General features: G+C 45.9%; 1 protein-coding gene across 2 annotated transcripts in view; it reads right to left on the reverse strand.

The window, feature by feature from the left end:
- Positions 1-788: 788 nt before the first annotated feature.
- RAB40C (RAB40C, member RAS oncogene family) overlaps positions 789-18,376 on the reverse strand; it is a 65,569-nt gene continuing 47,981 nt past the window's right edge. For both annotated transcript variants that reach the window (XM_044980687.1, XM_044980686.1), the window contains exons 5-7: positions 8,274-8,351; positions 6,858-7,080; positions 789-4,149 (exon numbers count right to left, since the gene is read on the reverse strand). In XM_044980687.1, coding sequence (XP_044836622.1) covers positions 3,869-4,149; positions 6,858-7,080; positions 8,274-8,351 — 582 coding nt within the window. In that variant the 3' untranslated portion in view covers positions 789-3,868. The remainder of the gene's footprint in view (positions 4,150-6,857; positions 7,081-8,273; positions 8,352-18,376) is intronic.

Here is an 18,376-nt window from a genome sequence, read left to right on the forward strand (position 1 = left end):
TGACCCCATCTCTCTGATTGCCCCTGTTCACTCTGGAGCGTAGTGACTGCAATATTTGCCATCGTCACACAAAAACAGAAAGTGAGGCAAACTATGAAGTCACAAGACAGCGCCTCCCCTTTGTTTATAGCTTGCTTTCAAAATTCACTTTGAAACCATCTTTATATCAATTTCATTAGCAGCTTACTCCAATTTGGATAGTTCCATTACAGCTATCGGAGTAGTTACCCCAGATCTAACAAAGCAGAAGAAGAGCCCTACCTGGAATTGAAGCTCTGGTGGCCAGCAACTGATGTAGCTGCACAGGGTGAGTTTTACACCACTTGTAACCAACATGAGTCAGAGCTTATGTGGGCTTGATGGGGGGTTTACACACCTGCGTTGCGAACTGTTGTGATTTTCTCACAAGTCTCAGGAGAATCAATGTTTTTCAATGTTTTTCTTTAAACATTAAAAACAAGTTTTGGAGACTAGACACGTTTGAAAAATGACTCGTAAAGGTTCAAAAGACCAAAAGACAAAGAATAGAACCAAATGTGAATTGAAATCTCATCATCTGTAAACCAAATCTCATGATTTTTGAATGGCTGGTAAGGGCAATCCTGGGAACACTGGTATAAGGGCCCCGCTTCGGCAAGTTCCCAATCACCATGAGCCCTGCCACATCCCACCCCCATTCTTGAGCAACCCCAGAAAAAACAGCTTAAAGACCTGCTAAAACCGCAGCCCCACTTGAAACTGATATGATTGTCCAGATCCCGCCTGGTAGTTTAAAACAACAAAAGACTTTAATTTATATAAAACAAAACATGTATATCAGTTGAACAACATTGACTGTACAAAGGAATAAAAGAAAGAGTCCAAAATAACATTGGAATGGTCCGAGTGTCAGACAGCAGCTAAAGACTAGTGTTGATATCAGATGCGAGAACCACTTTCTTTTCAAATGGAGAAAACAAGATGAGTTCAGTTTTGATCAGCAGACATTCCAGATCAATGAATCTTTCCTTTGGACAGGATTTGCTGAGATTGTACAGGGGAAAATGTACGGTGGGAGAAGAGATGGGAGAGGGTTTATTTGTAGGGGATAAACCATCCACAGGTAGTTGGAAGAGTTTCTAGACATGCAGAATGGAATCTTCCATCTCCTCCCCACACCAGCTGCGTGTACCAGATATTAGATATGGAAGAGGCAACATAGGTGAGTTACAGGCTGCTGAGGGGCTGCCACAACTAACTGTCTAACGGAAACCAAATTCAAAGGGGGTTTTACACTGGGATAGGGGTGTGTTCTGCCTCCCATCACCTGTTAGCCATATATCCCAGGCTGCCTGGCTGCTTCTGCTCCCTGTTGAGTGACATGGAGCAGTGGGTGTAGTGCTGCTGACAGGTTCTAGAAATCCCCTGGCTTCCCCGCGACAGCACTGAACTGGACTACAGCTTTAGTTCTTGGTCTGAATCACGGCCACAAGACACTCCTAGCCCTCGGTTTATTTTCTCCTTCTCCCTCATTTGAGCTTCGTTGGTGGCCTGGTTTATAGCCCTGCAGCTGGGCTATCTGTGAAATCTGTCCTCTGGGGTTTGAGAGTGTGCAGAAACTCCTTCGTCTCCAGACCCTGTCAGGGAAGGAAGGGAAAGGCACAGCAGGGAGTGCTGCTGTGGGAAGGGGCTGTGCCATTTCCCTGCCACCCGTCCTCTTTTAGTTGCTGCTTGAACAGAGTGGGTGGTCAGCCGTGCAGGAAACGCAACAGCTTCATCCTGCCCACGTAACAAGCTGCTTTAGGGTGAGCCTGGCCTTGGGGAACTGCTGCTAATGGGAGACAGGCGGTAACAGTAGAGCACCAGCATCTTAGAGCAGACATGTGCCAGTTTTAGTTTCCCAATAAAGAGGGAGGTATAGTGGAGGCACAACAGAGCAACCAAAAGCAGTTCATATAGTTAGATGATCCTGAAAGCCACAGAAAAACTACACGTCCTGGTGGCCTACAAGAGCCTGCCACCAGGTCTTGGTCTCACTCACCTATGACTGAACTTGCATCGAACTGTAATCAGCCTCTCTAGCTTAACAAGGACTAAGCACTACCTCTGCTGGAAGCCCTAGTGGAAAGTTAAAAGTCCTACTGCTATGGGACTAAGTAATGGAAGCTGCTGCTATTGTCCTAGATGGGATTTCTCTAACATCACATGCCTATCCCAAGCACATTGCCAACTAGAGAGATTGCTTGCTCTAGAAGCTGTGAAAACCTAGGTGACAATAAAAACAAGCCAGTGCATTTGCCTTCATGTTTTCCTGCCACTGAACAGCAATCATGGCTGTCTGAGGGCAAAGCAAGATAGCTTTGCTTGGTCATCCAATGCAGGAAAACTCCAGACTAGCAAGGCTGCATTTTAATACCACTTAGAATGGCTACTAGTGCTCCAGTCCTGATCAGTTCTAATATGCCACACTCCAGTGTGAAGTGTGTTCTCCCTTCTCCTGCCTCCATCTAGAAGAGGAGCCATGGGCAATGCTAGAAGATTAGATGTTCCTTGGAAAGGTGAAGTGGGTATTTACAGGTGCAGAAAGGACCCTGGATTCAGGGCCTGCTCAAAGTCTCCGTGCCTATTAGGGGGTTGACCTTATGGCCCAGAAGAATGGGAGGGATAAACAGCAGTACTGGGGAGGATGGGGGAAGGAACAGTGACCCCAGAAGAGTAGCTTGTGATCAAGCTGCATGTTTCTCTCCACTGCAGGCCCAGCAGAAGTGTTTTACTTCTATGCCTGCAGCTCCTCAAGGCCAGCACTGATCAACAAACCTCACATGAGAAGATGCTGCCTGTCATGGGAAAAATAAACCTGGTACCAGCTGACTTTTGGGTCTCTAATATTTGGTCTGACTGAACCTTTGCCTCCAGGCTCCTGCAGGCCACTGCAGCCTCACAGCTGCAACTCTATTTGGGTTTTGGTTTAAGTGAGAGTACAATCAGCCTCTGTCCCCCCCACCATTACATTTAAATCCCAGCCCCCTCCTAGGCCCTCACCCTTGTTACCAGGAATGTTCAGAAAAGGAAGGATCCCGAGTGTAGCATACAGATCGCTCTCTCCTTTCGCATAGATAGTATTTAAAACAAACAAACCCAGAGCAATCCTGTTTGTACAATCCCCCGAAGTGTTTGTAGATATTCACCTTAAAATCCTCCTCTCTCTTCCTCCCCCTTAGCTGGTGCATTGCAAACAGAGGTCCCATGCTTCTATTTACATGGCTGCATAAAATTTTCCCTGACTGCTTCTTAAAAAAAAAAAAAAAGTGAGATCTCTCTATATAATTTTTATATAAATAAGTGAAAGGCAAGCAGGACTGCTTCCTTCAGATTCCCAATTGGCCAACTCTTGCCTCTTTTTTGTCAATGGCAGGTTAAAGTCCAGGTAGAATTTGCCATCATCTTATGCCCTGTTTATTCTTAGAAGTCCACTGTTCACTATCGCACCAGCAACGCATCTGGGAGTTCAAGAGTTACAGTTGCAGCACAGATTCTCCCTTGACCACCCCCTAAGCCTCTTGATCTTCCGCTAAATCCCCTCCTCTGCCAAGACTGGACGAGCTTGTCCCTCCCCCATGCCAGCAGCTGCTGAGTTTTCCACCCAGGCTGAGGAAAATCCCAAAGCATTCCTGAAGGTTCACTTGGCACCGTCCCCTTTACCAGTGATGTGGAATCCAGTCGATATGATGGTCTGAACGTTAAGCTGAACTCGTTTCCCAAAGCTATGCATGTCATCAAAAAAGTGACCCAGAAACGTTCAAAAGGATCCTATTGAAAAGGGTTACGTGTGCAAACATCTGTACATCGGTGGGTGGGTGTGTTTGGAGTGCACAGCATTACAGTCTTGCTAAGAGATCTTGCAGTTGTTGCGTGAACAGTTCTGTGGGGGGCTCTGCGGCGGGCGGATTGATTTGGATCTCTTCAAGCTGTTACCTTTGCTGCTGCTCCCGCCCCCACTGCTAGCCAAGGAGTATGACCGGCCGTGCATCATCACTGCGTTCATTCCATTGGCCATGGAGAAGGATTTCAAGTGGCTTTTGATGGTGACAGGCAGTGGCAGCTTGTCAATGAGGTGGACCGGTGTGCAGGAGACTATTGCACGGCAGCAGAGGTCCTGTAAGCTGAACACTGTCGGTAGAGAAAGAATCAAGCACAGTCAGAGGGCAAGTGACACCCAGATGGTGCTTCCAGGGAGAGAGCTTTCCCTGATGCACATCTCGCCTGCACTGTACACCACCCATTTCTTAGGGAGGGAGAAACTAGTGGTGGCAATACAGTGCCTTAGAGACTGCGGATCTGATGGTGAAAACAAGAAACTAGGAGACAGGACTCCCAAGTTCTGAGTTCTGCCTCCAAGCCTCAGTTTAAACCATCAGCACAATAATCAATCCTTCCCCCCCCCCCCCCCACAATACAGTGCTGCAGGCCTCATTTAGTCAGTATTTGCAAAGTGTTTGGCAGTTGAGTTGCACAGCCCCCTTCTTCCCATTCCAAGATACAAAGAGCAGACGTGGTCTGGAGGAAGGCAACAGCCTTGCTGGGGCGAGGCAGAGCACATTCCTGTTTGGGACCTGTTCAATCTGTACAAGCCCGGGGCAGGCTCTTCTGAACTCTGACCCCATCATCCAGCAGAACTGCCAGCTCCATACAGCTAGAGCAAGACGAAGCCTCTCCGAGAAAGCCCTTACTTCCATGAATTCAGTGTAAAAAGCATGTGACACTGCTTTGTGAAAGCCCCAGCTCATGCGGGATTTCCATACAGCTGGCCACACGGGGGCACACTCCTATCTTTAGTCTGCCCAAGGACCCAGCTTGCGAAGATTGTAGACCCTGCCTATGAAAGGTGTTCAGGATATATTTGCAGCGCACAGAGGACTTCAGTTTTAAATCCTCATTGTCCTCCATAAATGAGGAAAAGTTGAGGTGCCTTTATTATTCTTTTGTTCCACTCTTTCTTTCTATGGGGAATTTGTCAATGCAGTATCACTGTCTTCCTTTTAAACAAGCAAAAAAAAGGCAATGGCTGTTGAAAATAGCAATTCCAGTCCTAATAACCACTGGGGAGCATTTCTTGCTCAATTTTATCCTACTTTTTCTACAGCAAGTTACAGTGGATCAGTATATTTGATTTGGGAGAAGTGAAGTAACAGCTGCCCAAACTGAGCTTGAGCACTCCTGAATTTTGAGGTGTTCAAATCTGGAAGGCAGGTGCTGTGTGTGTGTGTGGGAGGAAGCTGTGGGCTCCGCGGGGGAGCACGGCAGCATATATGCAGCAGTGTGTCTGGCGCTGCGCGGAGCCAGACACGCTGGTCTGAGTGGCATGGTAAGGGGGCTGGGGGGTTGGAGAAGGGGTAGGGGGTTCCGGGGGAGCAGTCAAGGGACAGGGAGCAGGAGGGATAGGATGGGGCGGAGGTTCGGGGGGGGGGCAGTCAGGGGCAGGGTTAAGATGGGTCAGGGGGGCAGTCAGGGGACAGGCAGCAGTTGGATAGGCATGGGAGTCCCAGGGGTTTGTCAGCGGACAGGTAGGGGGTGGGGTCCTAGGGGGGAAGTTGGAGGGGGTCTCAGGAGGGGGCAGTTGGGGACAAGGAGAAGGGAGGCTTAGATAGGGGGTGGGGTCCCAAGGGGCAGTTAGGGGCAGGGGTCCCGGGAGGGGGCAATCAGGGGACAAGGAGCAGCGGCACTTAGATAGGGGGTGGGGTCCTGGGGGGCAGTTAGGGGCAGGGTCCCGGGAGGGGGTGATCAGGGAACAGGGAGTAGGGAGGGGGCGGGGTTGGATGGGTTGGGGTTTCTGTGGGGGGCAGTCGGAGGGAGTGGATGGTGGCAGGGTGGGGCTTCCCTCCCCGTGGAGTGTCCTGTTTTTTGAATGTTAAAATATGGTCTCCCTACCATCCACAGTGCAACTCTCCACTCACAGCATGCTGCCGCATGAGATCCCCCTCCTTCCTTTCCAGTTGGTAGTGGCCAAGGGAATGCTGGGAAATGTAGTTCTTTCTCTGCTCCAGGGCTGGCTCTATAGGCAAGGAGCTAACCAAGGAACTACAGCTCCCAGAGCCCCCTGTTGGTTCCTACCGCCCCTGCAAATGGGCTGCCCCAAGCAGGTGCTTGCTTTGCTGGTGCCTAGAGCCGTCCCTGTCCCTAGGGCACTGCGTACCAACAAACCCTGCCACCTCCACTGCAGTTACCCGCCCCACATCTGGAAGAGTGGAACGAGCCTCACCTGGAGTAGAGCCAGCAGCCAAGTGCCGCTTCTCCCACAGCCTATCAAAGGACTGAGCTCATGCACACACAACCGTGCACCACAGGCCAACTGAGGCGCCTCTTCTTTTAAGCTCACCTCACTGAGTATGTATATGGAACAAAGGGCCTGTAGCACTGGAAATTCAGGAGTGGATTACTCAAGCCTTCTCTGGCTTGAACTGGCACTAGTGGGCTGCCACGTCAGACAAAGTGAGTTCAGCTAGTGAATCACCACAACTCGGAGTGGTCACACAGCTGTGCTCAAACACAGCAGCAGCATGGCTCAGTGGTTAGAGCAGGGGACTGAGTCCAGTCTCCTGGGTTCTATTCCCAGCTCTGATAGCAACTGATTCTGTGACTGTGGGCACACTACTTACCTTCTGTGCCTCAGTTTCTCTGTGTGAAGCAGGGATACGTTTACCAAGCTCACAGAGGTGGGTGGGGACTGAGGCACTTTGTGAAGTGCTTGGAGGTCCCCAGATGGTTATTAAATACTGCCTCTTCCGAGCAGGAAGGCAAACGCCCACCCCTTCAACGTGGGCAGTTTCTTCTGCCCACAGAGCACCTCATCAGCACAGCAAGAGCAGGTCTCCACTCACCTCTGTTAGGTCTCCAAATCTTCTCCATGCCATGCCTCATTAGCACGATGCGGGACAGCTCCGTAAAGGACTCAGTCACGTTGAAGTTGCACAGTGGGCTGACCTCGAAGAATGTCATGCAGTTCTTCTCAGCGTAGGAACGGGCCTGCTCCGTGGGCACCTGTCGCTTGAAGGCTAGGTGAAGCCTGTTTCCAACCAAAATCCGGGGGACACCTGGAGCATGCTTTAAAAGACCATGGTTCATCTTTAGAACAGAGCAGCAAACTCACTGACACACCAGTAAACACAGACTATAACTAGTGGGCTGCTTAGCTTACAGTATCAAAGGCACGTGAGGAAGCGAAACTGCCTCTGCTAGGACTGGCCACTGTGATATAAACGCTGGTGTCTAAGGAGGGACTCCTCATACAGATTAATCCATTTCAGACCTTTCTGCTCATGATTTTACAGGACATTGCCCCAAATTCCTTGGTTAACAGGCCCACAACTCAGCTGTATGGATATCCTTCTCCCTATTGCCTGCACAGTTTTAGCCTGGTAGAAGTGGGTAGCAAGAGAGAGGCTTTAATTTCTTCTCTGACTAGGGAATTGCAAGTACTTCCTCTCCACAGGGTAGTCCTCCTTTGCCTCCAAAGGTCTCCTGGACACAGCAGGGATTTCGACTCCTCTGCATCAGACCTTGGTTTTGTGGCTCATTACAACAGTTGTAACACACCCTACTGCCTGCTAATCCTCAATTGCCCACTTCATTTTAAGTGGCCTTCTACAGTGTATGTGAACCCCTTATGCTGAACAGTTTGCCCCAACCTGTAGTTAGCCCAGGTCTGGTCTACGCTAGGAAATTAGGTCACTATAACTACAGTTCTCAGGGGTGCGAAAAATCCACAGCATTAGGTTGATGGGAGAATTCTCACATCGACCTAGCTACCGCTTTATGGAATCCAACTCTGGATTACCTATGCCTGTGCCAGAACCCCTCCCGTCAGTGTAGGTACCATCTTTACTGAAGCACTTCAGCTGTACTGCTGTAGCGTTTTCAGTGTAGACAAGCCCACAGACACTCTGGTTGCCTTTCCTGGACCTGAAGAAGAGCTTTGTGAACTCAAAAGCTTGTCCCTTCCATCAATAGAAGTTGGTCCAATAAAAGATCCTATTACCTCACCTACCTTGTTTCTTTTGATTATATTTGTAATCTCTGCTTTCCAGCAAGTGCCATCTGTGGGGCTCAGTAAAATCAGAGGTGTCAGCATCAACAGGCTATTCAGCATCCAAGGAGACCTGCCACTTTTACAGCACAATGATATTTCTGTGCTGGCACCAGAAGCTGCAGTGTTTATATTACTGTAGTCACACCAGGCCTTATTGTGATAGATGCTGTATGAACACATCCTAAACAAGTTGCAGTGTCACACTTACCTCGTCTATTTCCTTTATCCAGCGGTCTATCCCATCGAAGGACCAGCGGTTAGTGATGTCATACACCAAGAGAATTCCCTGCATGGAAACAAATGTGAGCCTGCTGAATTTCATGCTATGAAAACCTATTTTGACTTCCAACAGCAGTCTTTATCATGACTGAGGACATATGAGCAAGGATGAACACAGTGGACTGACACACCAGCCCAGGAGGCATGTTTACAAGACTAGCAGTTTGGGGGATGGGGGAAGGAGTTGCCCAGTAGCATGTTTAAATGGACTATCTGAAGCGGAAACTGAGTCATTTTTACACAGAACAACTTCACATGAAGATATGTTGGCAACAAAGCTGACAAAGTTAAACCAGTACAGCACATCTAGCACACTGCCTGCACTTATTTTGCCAAGAATGGTTTCACTCTTTGTCCAGACTTTCTTTTGGTGGAGAAAACTTTACATTTGAGTGAATTCACCAATCAGGAAAGCAAGGGACTAGACTAAATAAGACATGGTACTGTGCAAGCTCCCAAACAACTGCCACTTGTGCATTGTGCACGCAGGACAGATCACTATTCTGGCTGCATCCACGTGGGACAAATCAGGCATCGGGACATTCCCTAGGTTACTCTTTCGGGTTTTATGAATGGGCTCCCTGTCTTGATCTTTTGGTTGCTGATGGCACCTAGCTACCATGACGACGAGGGCACTATAAATGCCTGTGACAGACAGGCATGGCTTTGCAAGACTTTGCTGTACTAGAGAGTATTAAATAAGTCATATGGTGCGTATACTACCTTCTCTAGAGAAGTTTTACAGCTCAGTTTCATTTTTGATAGTTCACCATAAAGCTTCCTCAGTCCTGCAGTCAGAGCAGAGCAACCTTCATTGAATGGACCTTTGGTTTTCAACAGGAAGACAATTTTTAAGCTCATGCCTTGCCCTGAGGCTGCGACAAAAGAAAGCAAATAAGGTGGTAGATATAAATGTGACTGCGTGTGATGGGAGAGAAGGTGACTTTGTTGACAATCCCTTTGGATATTTACACCGAGTAACCTCTAACTATTTTTGAAGATTCAAAGGACCAGGCCACACATCTGGGCCAAAGGAGTACACTTTGCAAGACATCCTGTTTATGTTTAGGTTGCGGTAAGGCCGTCTTGGTGGTGGGAGATGGCAATTGTGAAAAGAAGCCAGCCGTGAAAGATATATCATCAAAAGATAAAAGCATTAGAGTCAAAACAGAGAATATAAAGCTTACGAGGAAGACTAAAGATGGCCCAGAGGGAAGAATCTCAGGTTAACCGCAGGCAGTGTTGCATTTAAAAGCATCCCAGTCACCAACAGCTGATGAGAACACACATCCTAAAGAAATCTGTCCCTTCTTTCAAAAATAAAAATAAAAGCGTGAACTATTTCATCAGAGGAAAGGGCAGAATTACTGTTCTCATGTTCTGCAACAGCCTGCTGCTTGCAATGGATTGCCTAGATAGGTAGCTACACAATGCTGCTTTTAGCTCCAGGTAGTCCATTGAAGTTACAACGATCACCATCAAAAAGCTGCCAGTTGCTAACAGTTACTGCCTAGTAGCTGAAATATCACATTTCCTGCCCTGTTCTTTCATCTGGAAACTATAATGGTTGCTGTGTGGTATCTGTTGGGCAAATCTTGCCTTTTTAATGACAGCTACTATACAATGAGTCCATAGCAATACAGTGGAACATATTAGAGAAAACTTGGATTAGTGTTTCTTACTGAATCAGTCCAGTTCCAGGATTCCCTGTACTCCCAGCACCAAGCGATGTGTCTGACCCTACAAGCACACATTTTACCACCTCTGGTTTCAAAGCATTTACCAGAAAGTGAGCAGACGTTTAAATGATGCAGAGATTCTTCTTAAAGGGCAGCTAATGCCTGATGCTAGCGCTTTCAAACGCTTCTACTTTATTTGTTCTCTCTCTCCCCTTTCTCACCAAGGGTATTTGAATGAAAAACAGGAAGTTCAAGGTAATCTACTCCTACAGCTCCACTACTACTGTTATTGTAACTGGGTTGCACAGGAAGAGTCACAATGGAAGATAGTGATTGGAACTAGAGTAGGAACAGATGAACCAACATTGTTATGACACAGAGGCTCAGCTGGAAATAACTACATCATAAGGAAAAAAACCCAGCACTGATACAAATGGTCAGAGGCCAATGTAAGTGCAAGACAAACAGGTCCAGGCCACAAAATTTAGGTCTTGCAGCAGGAATAGCATAGCCAGGCTTCTAAGCAAATGCAGCTGATGTCCCCAAAGGACAGTCAGGTCTTGGGTTGGAGTTAAAGGGTGTGCCTCAAATCAAAACAACTTGCCCTTTAGTGAGAAAAGAGTCTCGCCTCACCCCCACCCTGGATCTGTAAGCAGTGCAGTGAAGTTTTGAAGACTGCACTGACATTTCAGTGTACTGACTGGTAGAAGTCAACTGACCTACAGGATATTCCAACAGACCAGGGGGGTTACTGGTGCTACTGCACAAAAATCTGTGCTTCATTCAGTTAGAAGCACAGGATTTACTGTACCAGATCAGACCGCAACTCCACCTAGTCTTCCAGTATCCTTGTTCTATGCCCAATACTTTAAACAAAATCCCATAATGCACCAGGTCAATTGTACAAAGCGGTATAGGGAGGGGGTGGGATTTTCCTTCCTGTTCTCCCAGGGCAGGAGCGGAGCATGTGGTTTGGATTACACTGGAGTGATGCCTGCTGGGGCATTCTAGCTATGTCAGTATTTGTACCATGTACCACTGTTATTGTCTAGTTTAGTCAAAATTTGCCAGCCATTTTATAAAGCAGTTGCAATATTTACCTCCCTTCTGTAGTTGTGGATAGCGCAAGGAAAACATATACTTGGTGCAGCTGAACATGTGTTTTCACAATGGACTTCCCTTTAAATAGGTTTCCTTGCTTATGGAGAGTGTTTTGGGGGTGGGGTGGGGGAAGGGCCAGGGCCTGGCCAGTTTTTACTATATTCTTCAATACCTCGCAAAGCAACTCTAAATTCCCCTTTCTATACAGTTCAATAGCCCTGATCCATAGCATCTTCTGTCCTCTACAAAGCCTGCCCACTCCTCTTTATTAGTCTCCATTAATGGGGAATTTCTGTTGCCTGCAGAAAGGTGAACATCTATCCAAGGCCCAGTGTGCCAAAGCATAAGGTCATGAGAAAGTTGTTAAAAATCACCACCATCTGCATTATTTACATCACCTGAGTGGGAAAAAGTTAACTTTTTAAAAATTTAAGGTTTTGCCTAAAGTACCTGATTGATAATTATTCTTAAAGTCATAAATAGCAGGCAGTGAGATCAAGAAAGTGTATGTATGTAGGGGGGAGAGGGAGGAGGGGGCAGAAAAGAAAATTTTCTTCAACAATTTTGCAAAGTTCCTATCAAGTAAGGATAAAAAAAAAATCACTCCAGTTCTGTGGCCTTCTATGGAGTCATCCACTAAAACAGAGAAGACAAAAATTAAGGTGCTCCCAAAAAGTAAACATACAGGTTTTTAGTTAGTTTGTTTGTTTGTTGTTGGTTTTTGGGTTTTTTTGGGAGGGAGGGGGGAGATTTTCCATGATTTCTTCATAAATCAAGGCAGCCAAAAGAGGAGAAAACTTTTCCTTAACGAAGCAGAAAGTGGGATTTCTTTTTAAAAAAAATTAAACTGCAAACCAATTAGACAGAAGACATTATGCAGCTGTCTTGTTTACTTGTGGACAAAATTCCCTTAGCCAGTAGAAACAATCATGAGGTCTAATTTGTCAAGAGTCTCTTTCTGCCAGACATATGCTGTGGGATATTTAAGCACTGGAGATTTTGGACGGCAGCTCCCAAAGAGGAATATTGTGCATCAATGCAATACATCACCAGGAAGATTGTGCCAAACTATCAGTAGCTGAGTGAAAGATCAAGGCTATATACTTGCTTTGACTTCAAGAAAGAAGTACGTATTCCTCCACTGTCAACATAAGTACTTTATATTATAATGCCATGCACACATGGACTGGAGTTTAGATTGCCAAGTGTGAAATCAAGAAATACCAAAGTTAAAGTTGTCTGTGACCCTTCACTCTGTCACCATTCCCCCGTATGTGCATTAGGATAGAATAAGCACATACTCTTTTTTTCTGCACAGGATGCATGCTACTGTCTGCAAGAGGCACTTTTTTTTTTTTTTTTTAAATATCCTATCTTTTGTTCTGCCCAATGCCTGATACCCTACAGACCATACAATGAGTTTGGCAGGTGTGCTTTGGAAACTAGCGTCACTGTTCATTTGGAACAAAAAACAGTGACAGAACCATACTATTATGCACACATGCAAATGGAGCCTGGGATAGAGCTGCACAGGCAATCCTAACTTAGACATTGCTTCACTGAATGCTTCCCTTTTCCAACTTACAACCGCACTAAATAATGTTCTGTATGGAATTTCTTAGGTTACTTTAAAAAATAGAAGAATGCCATAGTGTGCAACTATTTGCTAATCAGAAGTAGTACAGTCTGTCACTCTAGGTACTTATATGGTTCTCATCATCATACACCTCACCAAAAAAAGGTCTGTAACCTAATAGTGCTCCTCAGAGGTAAAAGACTATTATTAACCCCATTTTGCAGATGAGCAAATTGAGGCACGGGGAGATTAAGTGACTTGTCCAAGATCACACAGGAAGTGGTGGGAACTGAATCCTGATCTCCTCACTCCCAAGGCAGTACATTAGCCAGTGGATCATCCTTCCTACCTGTCCTGCACAATCAATTCACTCATCTTCAGTTTTCAGATGGAAGGAGGCTGATGCATTCCTAAGCCTGCCTCATTCCACATTTTCTGATGCATTTTGAAAATGAAGTGCTGCTCGGCTTTTTGGCATGCGTACGTATCACCAATACAACACAAAGAATGAATGTGTGCTTGTCTCTCTCCCTCTCTATTAAGTGGAAGTGTCCATGTCATGTATATGTGCACATACATGCAATGAAAAAGGAATGGTCATTTGTTATTGTATAATAAAGCAGTGTGCTTACACATTTATTTTTAAAGCATTTTAACTGTGCTGAAGTTAAAGCTGATTTTCACTCGACCACCAAAAGGTATTTCTGCATAACCAAGAGGAGACGGCAGGAAAGTCCTGTAATGGCAGGGGAAATCAGAGTCCCAGGGAGAACTGCTGCTACTGCATTAGCTAGAGATGACTAGATTGGGCCTATTGAAGAGTGAGGATCTATGAAGTCTTGACAGAGTGTTTATTCTGGCTACCAATGCAATGCATGTTATTTCTGCTATGGTGTTTTGAGTATTTAATAAGTGAGCAAATTGTGGCTTGGAAAACAAGCTTTTGAGATTCTTCGAGAGAGAAAAATACAAGAAAACAAAGAAAAACAAGGCACTAGGAAATTATGTGATTGCAAAAGGCCTCAGCTTAACCCAGGTGCATGCTATTTAATGATTGTCTGGAGTTTGATATTCATTAGCAACCCTCTCCCTAGAAGGCTGCTGGGAAGGAAGGCTGGGAATAGCACCTATCATTCTCTCTTGTTCAGGGGAAGCCGCATATAACCTGGATAGAAAAATCCTCTGAACTGGAGGACTGAAGGCATTTACTGTAACCAGAGCAGTTACATGTTGTCCTTTGCCTCCTCCTCTCACCTTGGCTTGAGTTGAGTGATTGACACAACCCATATATCTGCTGTGATCTAACCAGCTGTAAGGCAGAGCACAGCCAGCATCTGAGAAACAGCAAAAGGTGCCAAAAATTCCAGTATCCCACCAAATACTGTTAAACCATCAACTGGGTGATCAGAAATGTTGTTACTAGGCAGAGCTCAGCAATATTTTTATTGTGTTATGGCTGCAGCTTGGAGACTCCGATCCAGGCTGCCCATGGAATAATCTTAGAATGCATATTAAAAATGAACTGCAGACAGCTGTCTGGAACAATTTATGTAGCACATTCTTTGAACCTCTGTGTATTACAGCCAATGTGAAGGGTGGCTGGTCGAGTCTCCACAGTGTCTGTGGAAACAAGTTTAATTATTGGCATCCACAAGGGTGCTGAAAAGAATGACTCCTCCCCAGACTAGAAACTATCCAATACGTGAAAGAGCCACATGATTGCTGCAATGTTATTTACTCCCTACTACTCTTATAACAAGCTTAGGAGCACTAGTTGTGAGCATCAGACTAGATTAGCCTGTCTCTTAGGCGCACTCTTCTGACATGACAGCAACTGAGTTAGCCATCAACACACACCACTTCTTTCCTATTTATTTTCTCTGCCTGAATTCCCGAAGTCTGAGCTGCACTGACAGCATCTGTCGGGAAGCTGCTCACACAGGTTTCAGTGATGCTTCCCCATTCTTCCCTGCCTCAAGAATTTAAATTCATGTAGTGAGAGCAGAGGCTAAGAACACTGAGGTACTACAGAATAGCTTCCATGAAGGCCTTTCTGCAGTAGATGCAGAAATTCAAGCTGGAGAGAGGTCAGAAAGATTAGAGCGCTGTACCCTCAGTGGACAATTATTCCAGGTGGTGAACTATTTGGCACAGTTACGACAGGAATGGCAGCACCTACTACACAGAGGCACAGCCCCGGGCTGTGATTTACATGTGTTGGATCTTCCCCATCCCAAATATGGGGAGGGGCAACAGGGGGCTGTTCAAGTTAGGACACCAACTTAATCACACATTCCATTTGAACAGTTTGTAACTTATTTGTAGCATCCAAGGTCACTATTAACAGAAAAGATTAGAGACAAAAGTATTTCCAGTTAGGTAATTGAGTGCGTGTTTGACAGAGCTTTGGGTAAAGTTTACAAGAGTACCTAAATCTCCCTGAGTTTCACAGTGCTCAAATCACTTTGAAAATGGGACTTAGATGCTCTTGAAAATGTTGCCATTTGTGACTACTCTGCTTTTCTGTTTTCTTGTAGTCAGTTTCCCCTGTCTGTATGCACCTTTCATCCAACAGCGAAGAGGAAAAGTGACATTCTACCACCATAAAAAACTGGCAGGGGGCTCAGGGGTAGATATAGGGCTACTTAACGAGGCTGTTAAAGTACTGGGGGGGAGCCCATAGTGAGGAGTTCAAAGATGAGAAAATGGAGGCACAGATAGGCTGGAGTGCCTTGTAGATCTCTCACATTCAGGAGAAGAATTAGGACTAGAATGCAAATGTCCCAAGAGTCACTTGTTCTACCCACTAGGCAACACTGCCTGCAACAGCCTATTGCTAATTCTGATGAAGACCCAGTTAGGGAGAAACGCACGATTGTTAACTAATGAACACTAATAGACAAAGGCAGCATTTCAGACCACAGCCTAAAGAATTTAGCCTAATGTTCTACTGGCCTGTATCACTGTTACTGCATTTTAAAGCCCTTTTGGCTAGGCTCTTAATTGGTACTGCTTTCCTTCAAGCCTAGACAAACCTTTTAACCTTTTTAAAGCAGTAGGTAGCCAAGTGAGTTAAATCACCTATTCCTTGTCTAAGGAGATGGCGTGGCTTTGTCGCTTGCCCTACTGTACTCCAATCATGTGTCCATGGCTCCAAGCACCACCTAGTCAGGTGGGTTTGTTTGCTTAGGCTGAAAAGGGGACTAATTCTTCATTGTTCAATATCTGAAATTGGCTAATCTTGGACAATGAGGTTTGAATCCTGATACTTCCAATGACTGACTTTTTCCAGAAGATCAAAGCATGTGCCCAACTGAGGTGGCCCATAAAAATGTGTAATGTTGTTTACCAAGTCCAGTGACTCAAACGCTGATAGTGTGCAATCTGGAGATACAGCAAAGTGTTCAAAACACATGATTCCTCCTTGTTAATGCAGACTAATCTCCTCTCACAATCCAGAGCTCAAGCTGAATGAGAAGATGTATGGCACGGGAAAGGGAATCGTCAAGGCAGATTCTCTTCCCATGCTGAGATTACCATGGACCGGGAAGCAATTAGGACCAAATTTCTTAAGGAAACTTCCACAGAGGTTTTGCTCTCCCCACTCCATTCATTCTCCACACCACAGTCAGGCGCAACCTCCCTGAAGAGGAGATGCTTCTCAGATCAAGCGGATGCCTGGTATTTATACCTAGGAGCCTGAGACTCTGCTCTTGGTGAATGGTAGCTTTCAATCAGAGGAAAGGGCAGAGGTGCCAGTCTAGTGCGAAGTCTGTAGGAGCCTATTCAAGAGCCAGAAGGTGGTGTTAAGAAATTAATGCACCAAAGCCCATCCTTGCAGCAAATTCAGCCTTCTGATGCAACCAGTCCCATCTCTTTGCTTGGCTTCTTAAAGAGCAGTTTAAACTAGAATGGCCCTTTTCCTGAAACATGAGGCCAGCTTCATGAGAAACAGCGGGCATAATTTATTTAAAGGGACATCATTCTGCAATGTTTTATTTAATTTATTTAAAGGGACATCATTCTGCAATGCACCCTGAGATCTGCACAAATATTTCAGCAAAAGCTCAGGCTACACAGTGCATTCTACACTATGAAGGACAGTAGGCACCAAATTGAAGGCAGCTGTTAAAATTTAGAATTAGTGATCACTCTATTCCTCTATATAATATGATTTCAAGAACGTCACGCTATGTGTCACTCTGAATCCTAGAGTGTGAAGTGATGGAAACAGCTACAAACATGGTTAAAAGCTATTTTTGTTTAGAATACGACCAGGTGCAATCATTACAGGGATTTGTGGTCTGTAACTGTCTAATTTCTAAGTTCTCAGCCTTTTTTTTTTTTTACCACATGACTTTACAAATTACAGCATGGGCTTTCAGCTACTAGTATTGAGTGAAGGTTCTATTACAAACCACATAGTGGAAGGATCCCTGGGCTTCCTGTCCTTAGCCTCCAAAAAGTGCCCAAGTTTCACACACAAACGCTTGTCTCATGAGAACAATGCTATGAGGTTGCAGTGGAAATTGCATTCACATGCTGCAGAGAGGTTTTCATTTAGTATCCTTTTGCTTTTTAATAGGTCAGCTCACTCACTATTTACACTCAACCTTTAGGATCACTTAACAAGCAAGAGAGGTGCACCTGTGGAAAGGGAAGTTACAAGCTGTGCAGAATCCAGAGATTTTGAGGAAGACAGAAGTTGTACCTTGCTACATAAGCCCCCTGCTGGCTGTCAGCTCTATCTACATCCCTGCACACAGTCCTTTGTTTACACTAAAATGACCCCCTCCACCCAGATCAGCTGTAAGGTCTGGTCTAAAAATCACATTCCTCACAGACTGCTTCTAGGTGGCAAGGTATGCAGGGAAGGTAAGTGAGGCATACTTTCCATATCGATAAACACTTTCAAGCTTTAATTGGTCACTGTGGAGTGCTGGTGCGGGCATTGTTGGACGTGTGCAAACACCAGCAGTTCCAGACTCTGCCATTCAAAGGAAACATCCAACGCTCTTGTATAGGGGAGGGAGGGAAGCTACTGCCTAAGAAAATGCTCCATTTGGGACTGAAAGTCAGCTCTCCCAATTCAGTTTCAATAAGAGGCTACCCCTCCAAGCCACCTTGTCACATCACAAGTCATTCCAACAGACAGCAGTGCTGAGGACAGGCCTAGTTACAGGAATGAAGTGGTTATCCAATGCAGCCATCTTGCATTATTTATTTTGATTTCTAGTGGTATAACTAGGGTGATCATATTTCCCAAAGGGAAAAACGGGACACCACATGGGTCTGAGCCGCTCACCCAAGCCCTGTCTCCCCCCCCCCACCTTCCCCCCCATCATTGTTCACTCAAGCCCTGCCTGCCCCTTGTGCAGGGCTGGGATTGCTGCTCAGTCGAGCCCTGCTTGCCCCTGCCCAAGCTCTGCCTTCCCCTCCCAGAGGCTGGCACTGCCACTCGCCCCCGCACATTCCTCCGCACCCCACTTTTTTGATCACCAGTTAGCAAGAGCAAACGGGACAATTGCCCACTTTTGCCAAAAAAGTCGGGATGGCTGGGACAGGGCTTAAAAAAGGGACTGTCCTGGTCAAAATGGGACACATGGTTACCCTAGATTTAACTCCATTCCAGTTGTCCAGTTCTGACATGGTAAGAGGTTGCTACACACTGCAAGC

This window comes from Mauremys mutica, chromosome 11 (genome assembly GCF_020497125.1).
Source record: "Mauremys mutica isolate MM-2020 ecotype Southern chromosome 11, ASM2049712v1, whole genome shotgun sequence".
Classification (NCBI taxonomy): Eukaryota; Metazoa; Chordata; order Testudines; family Geoemydidae; genus Mauremys; species Mauremys mutica.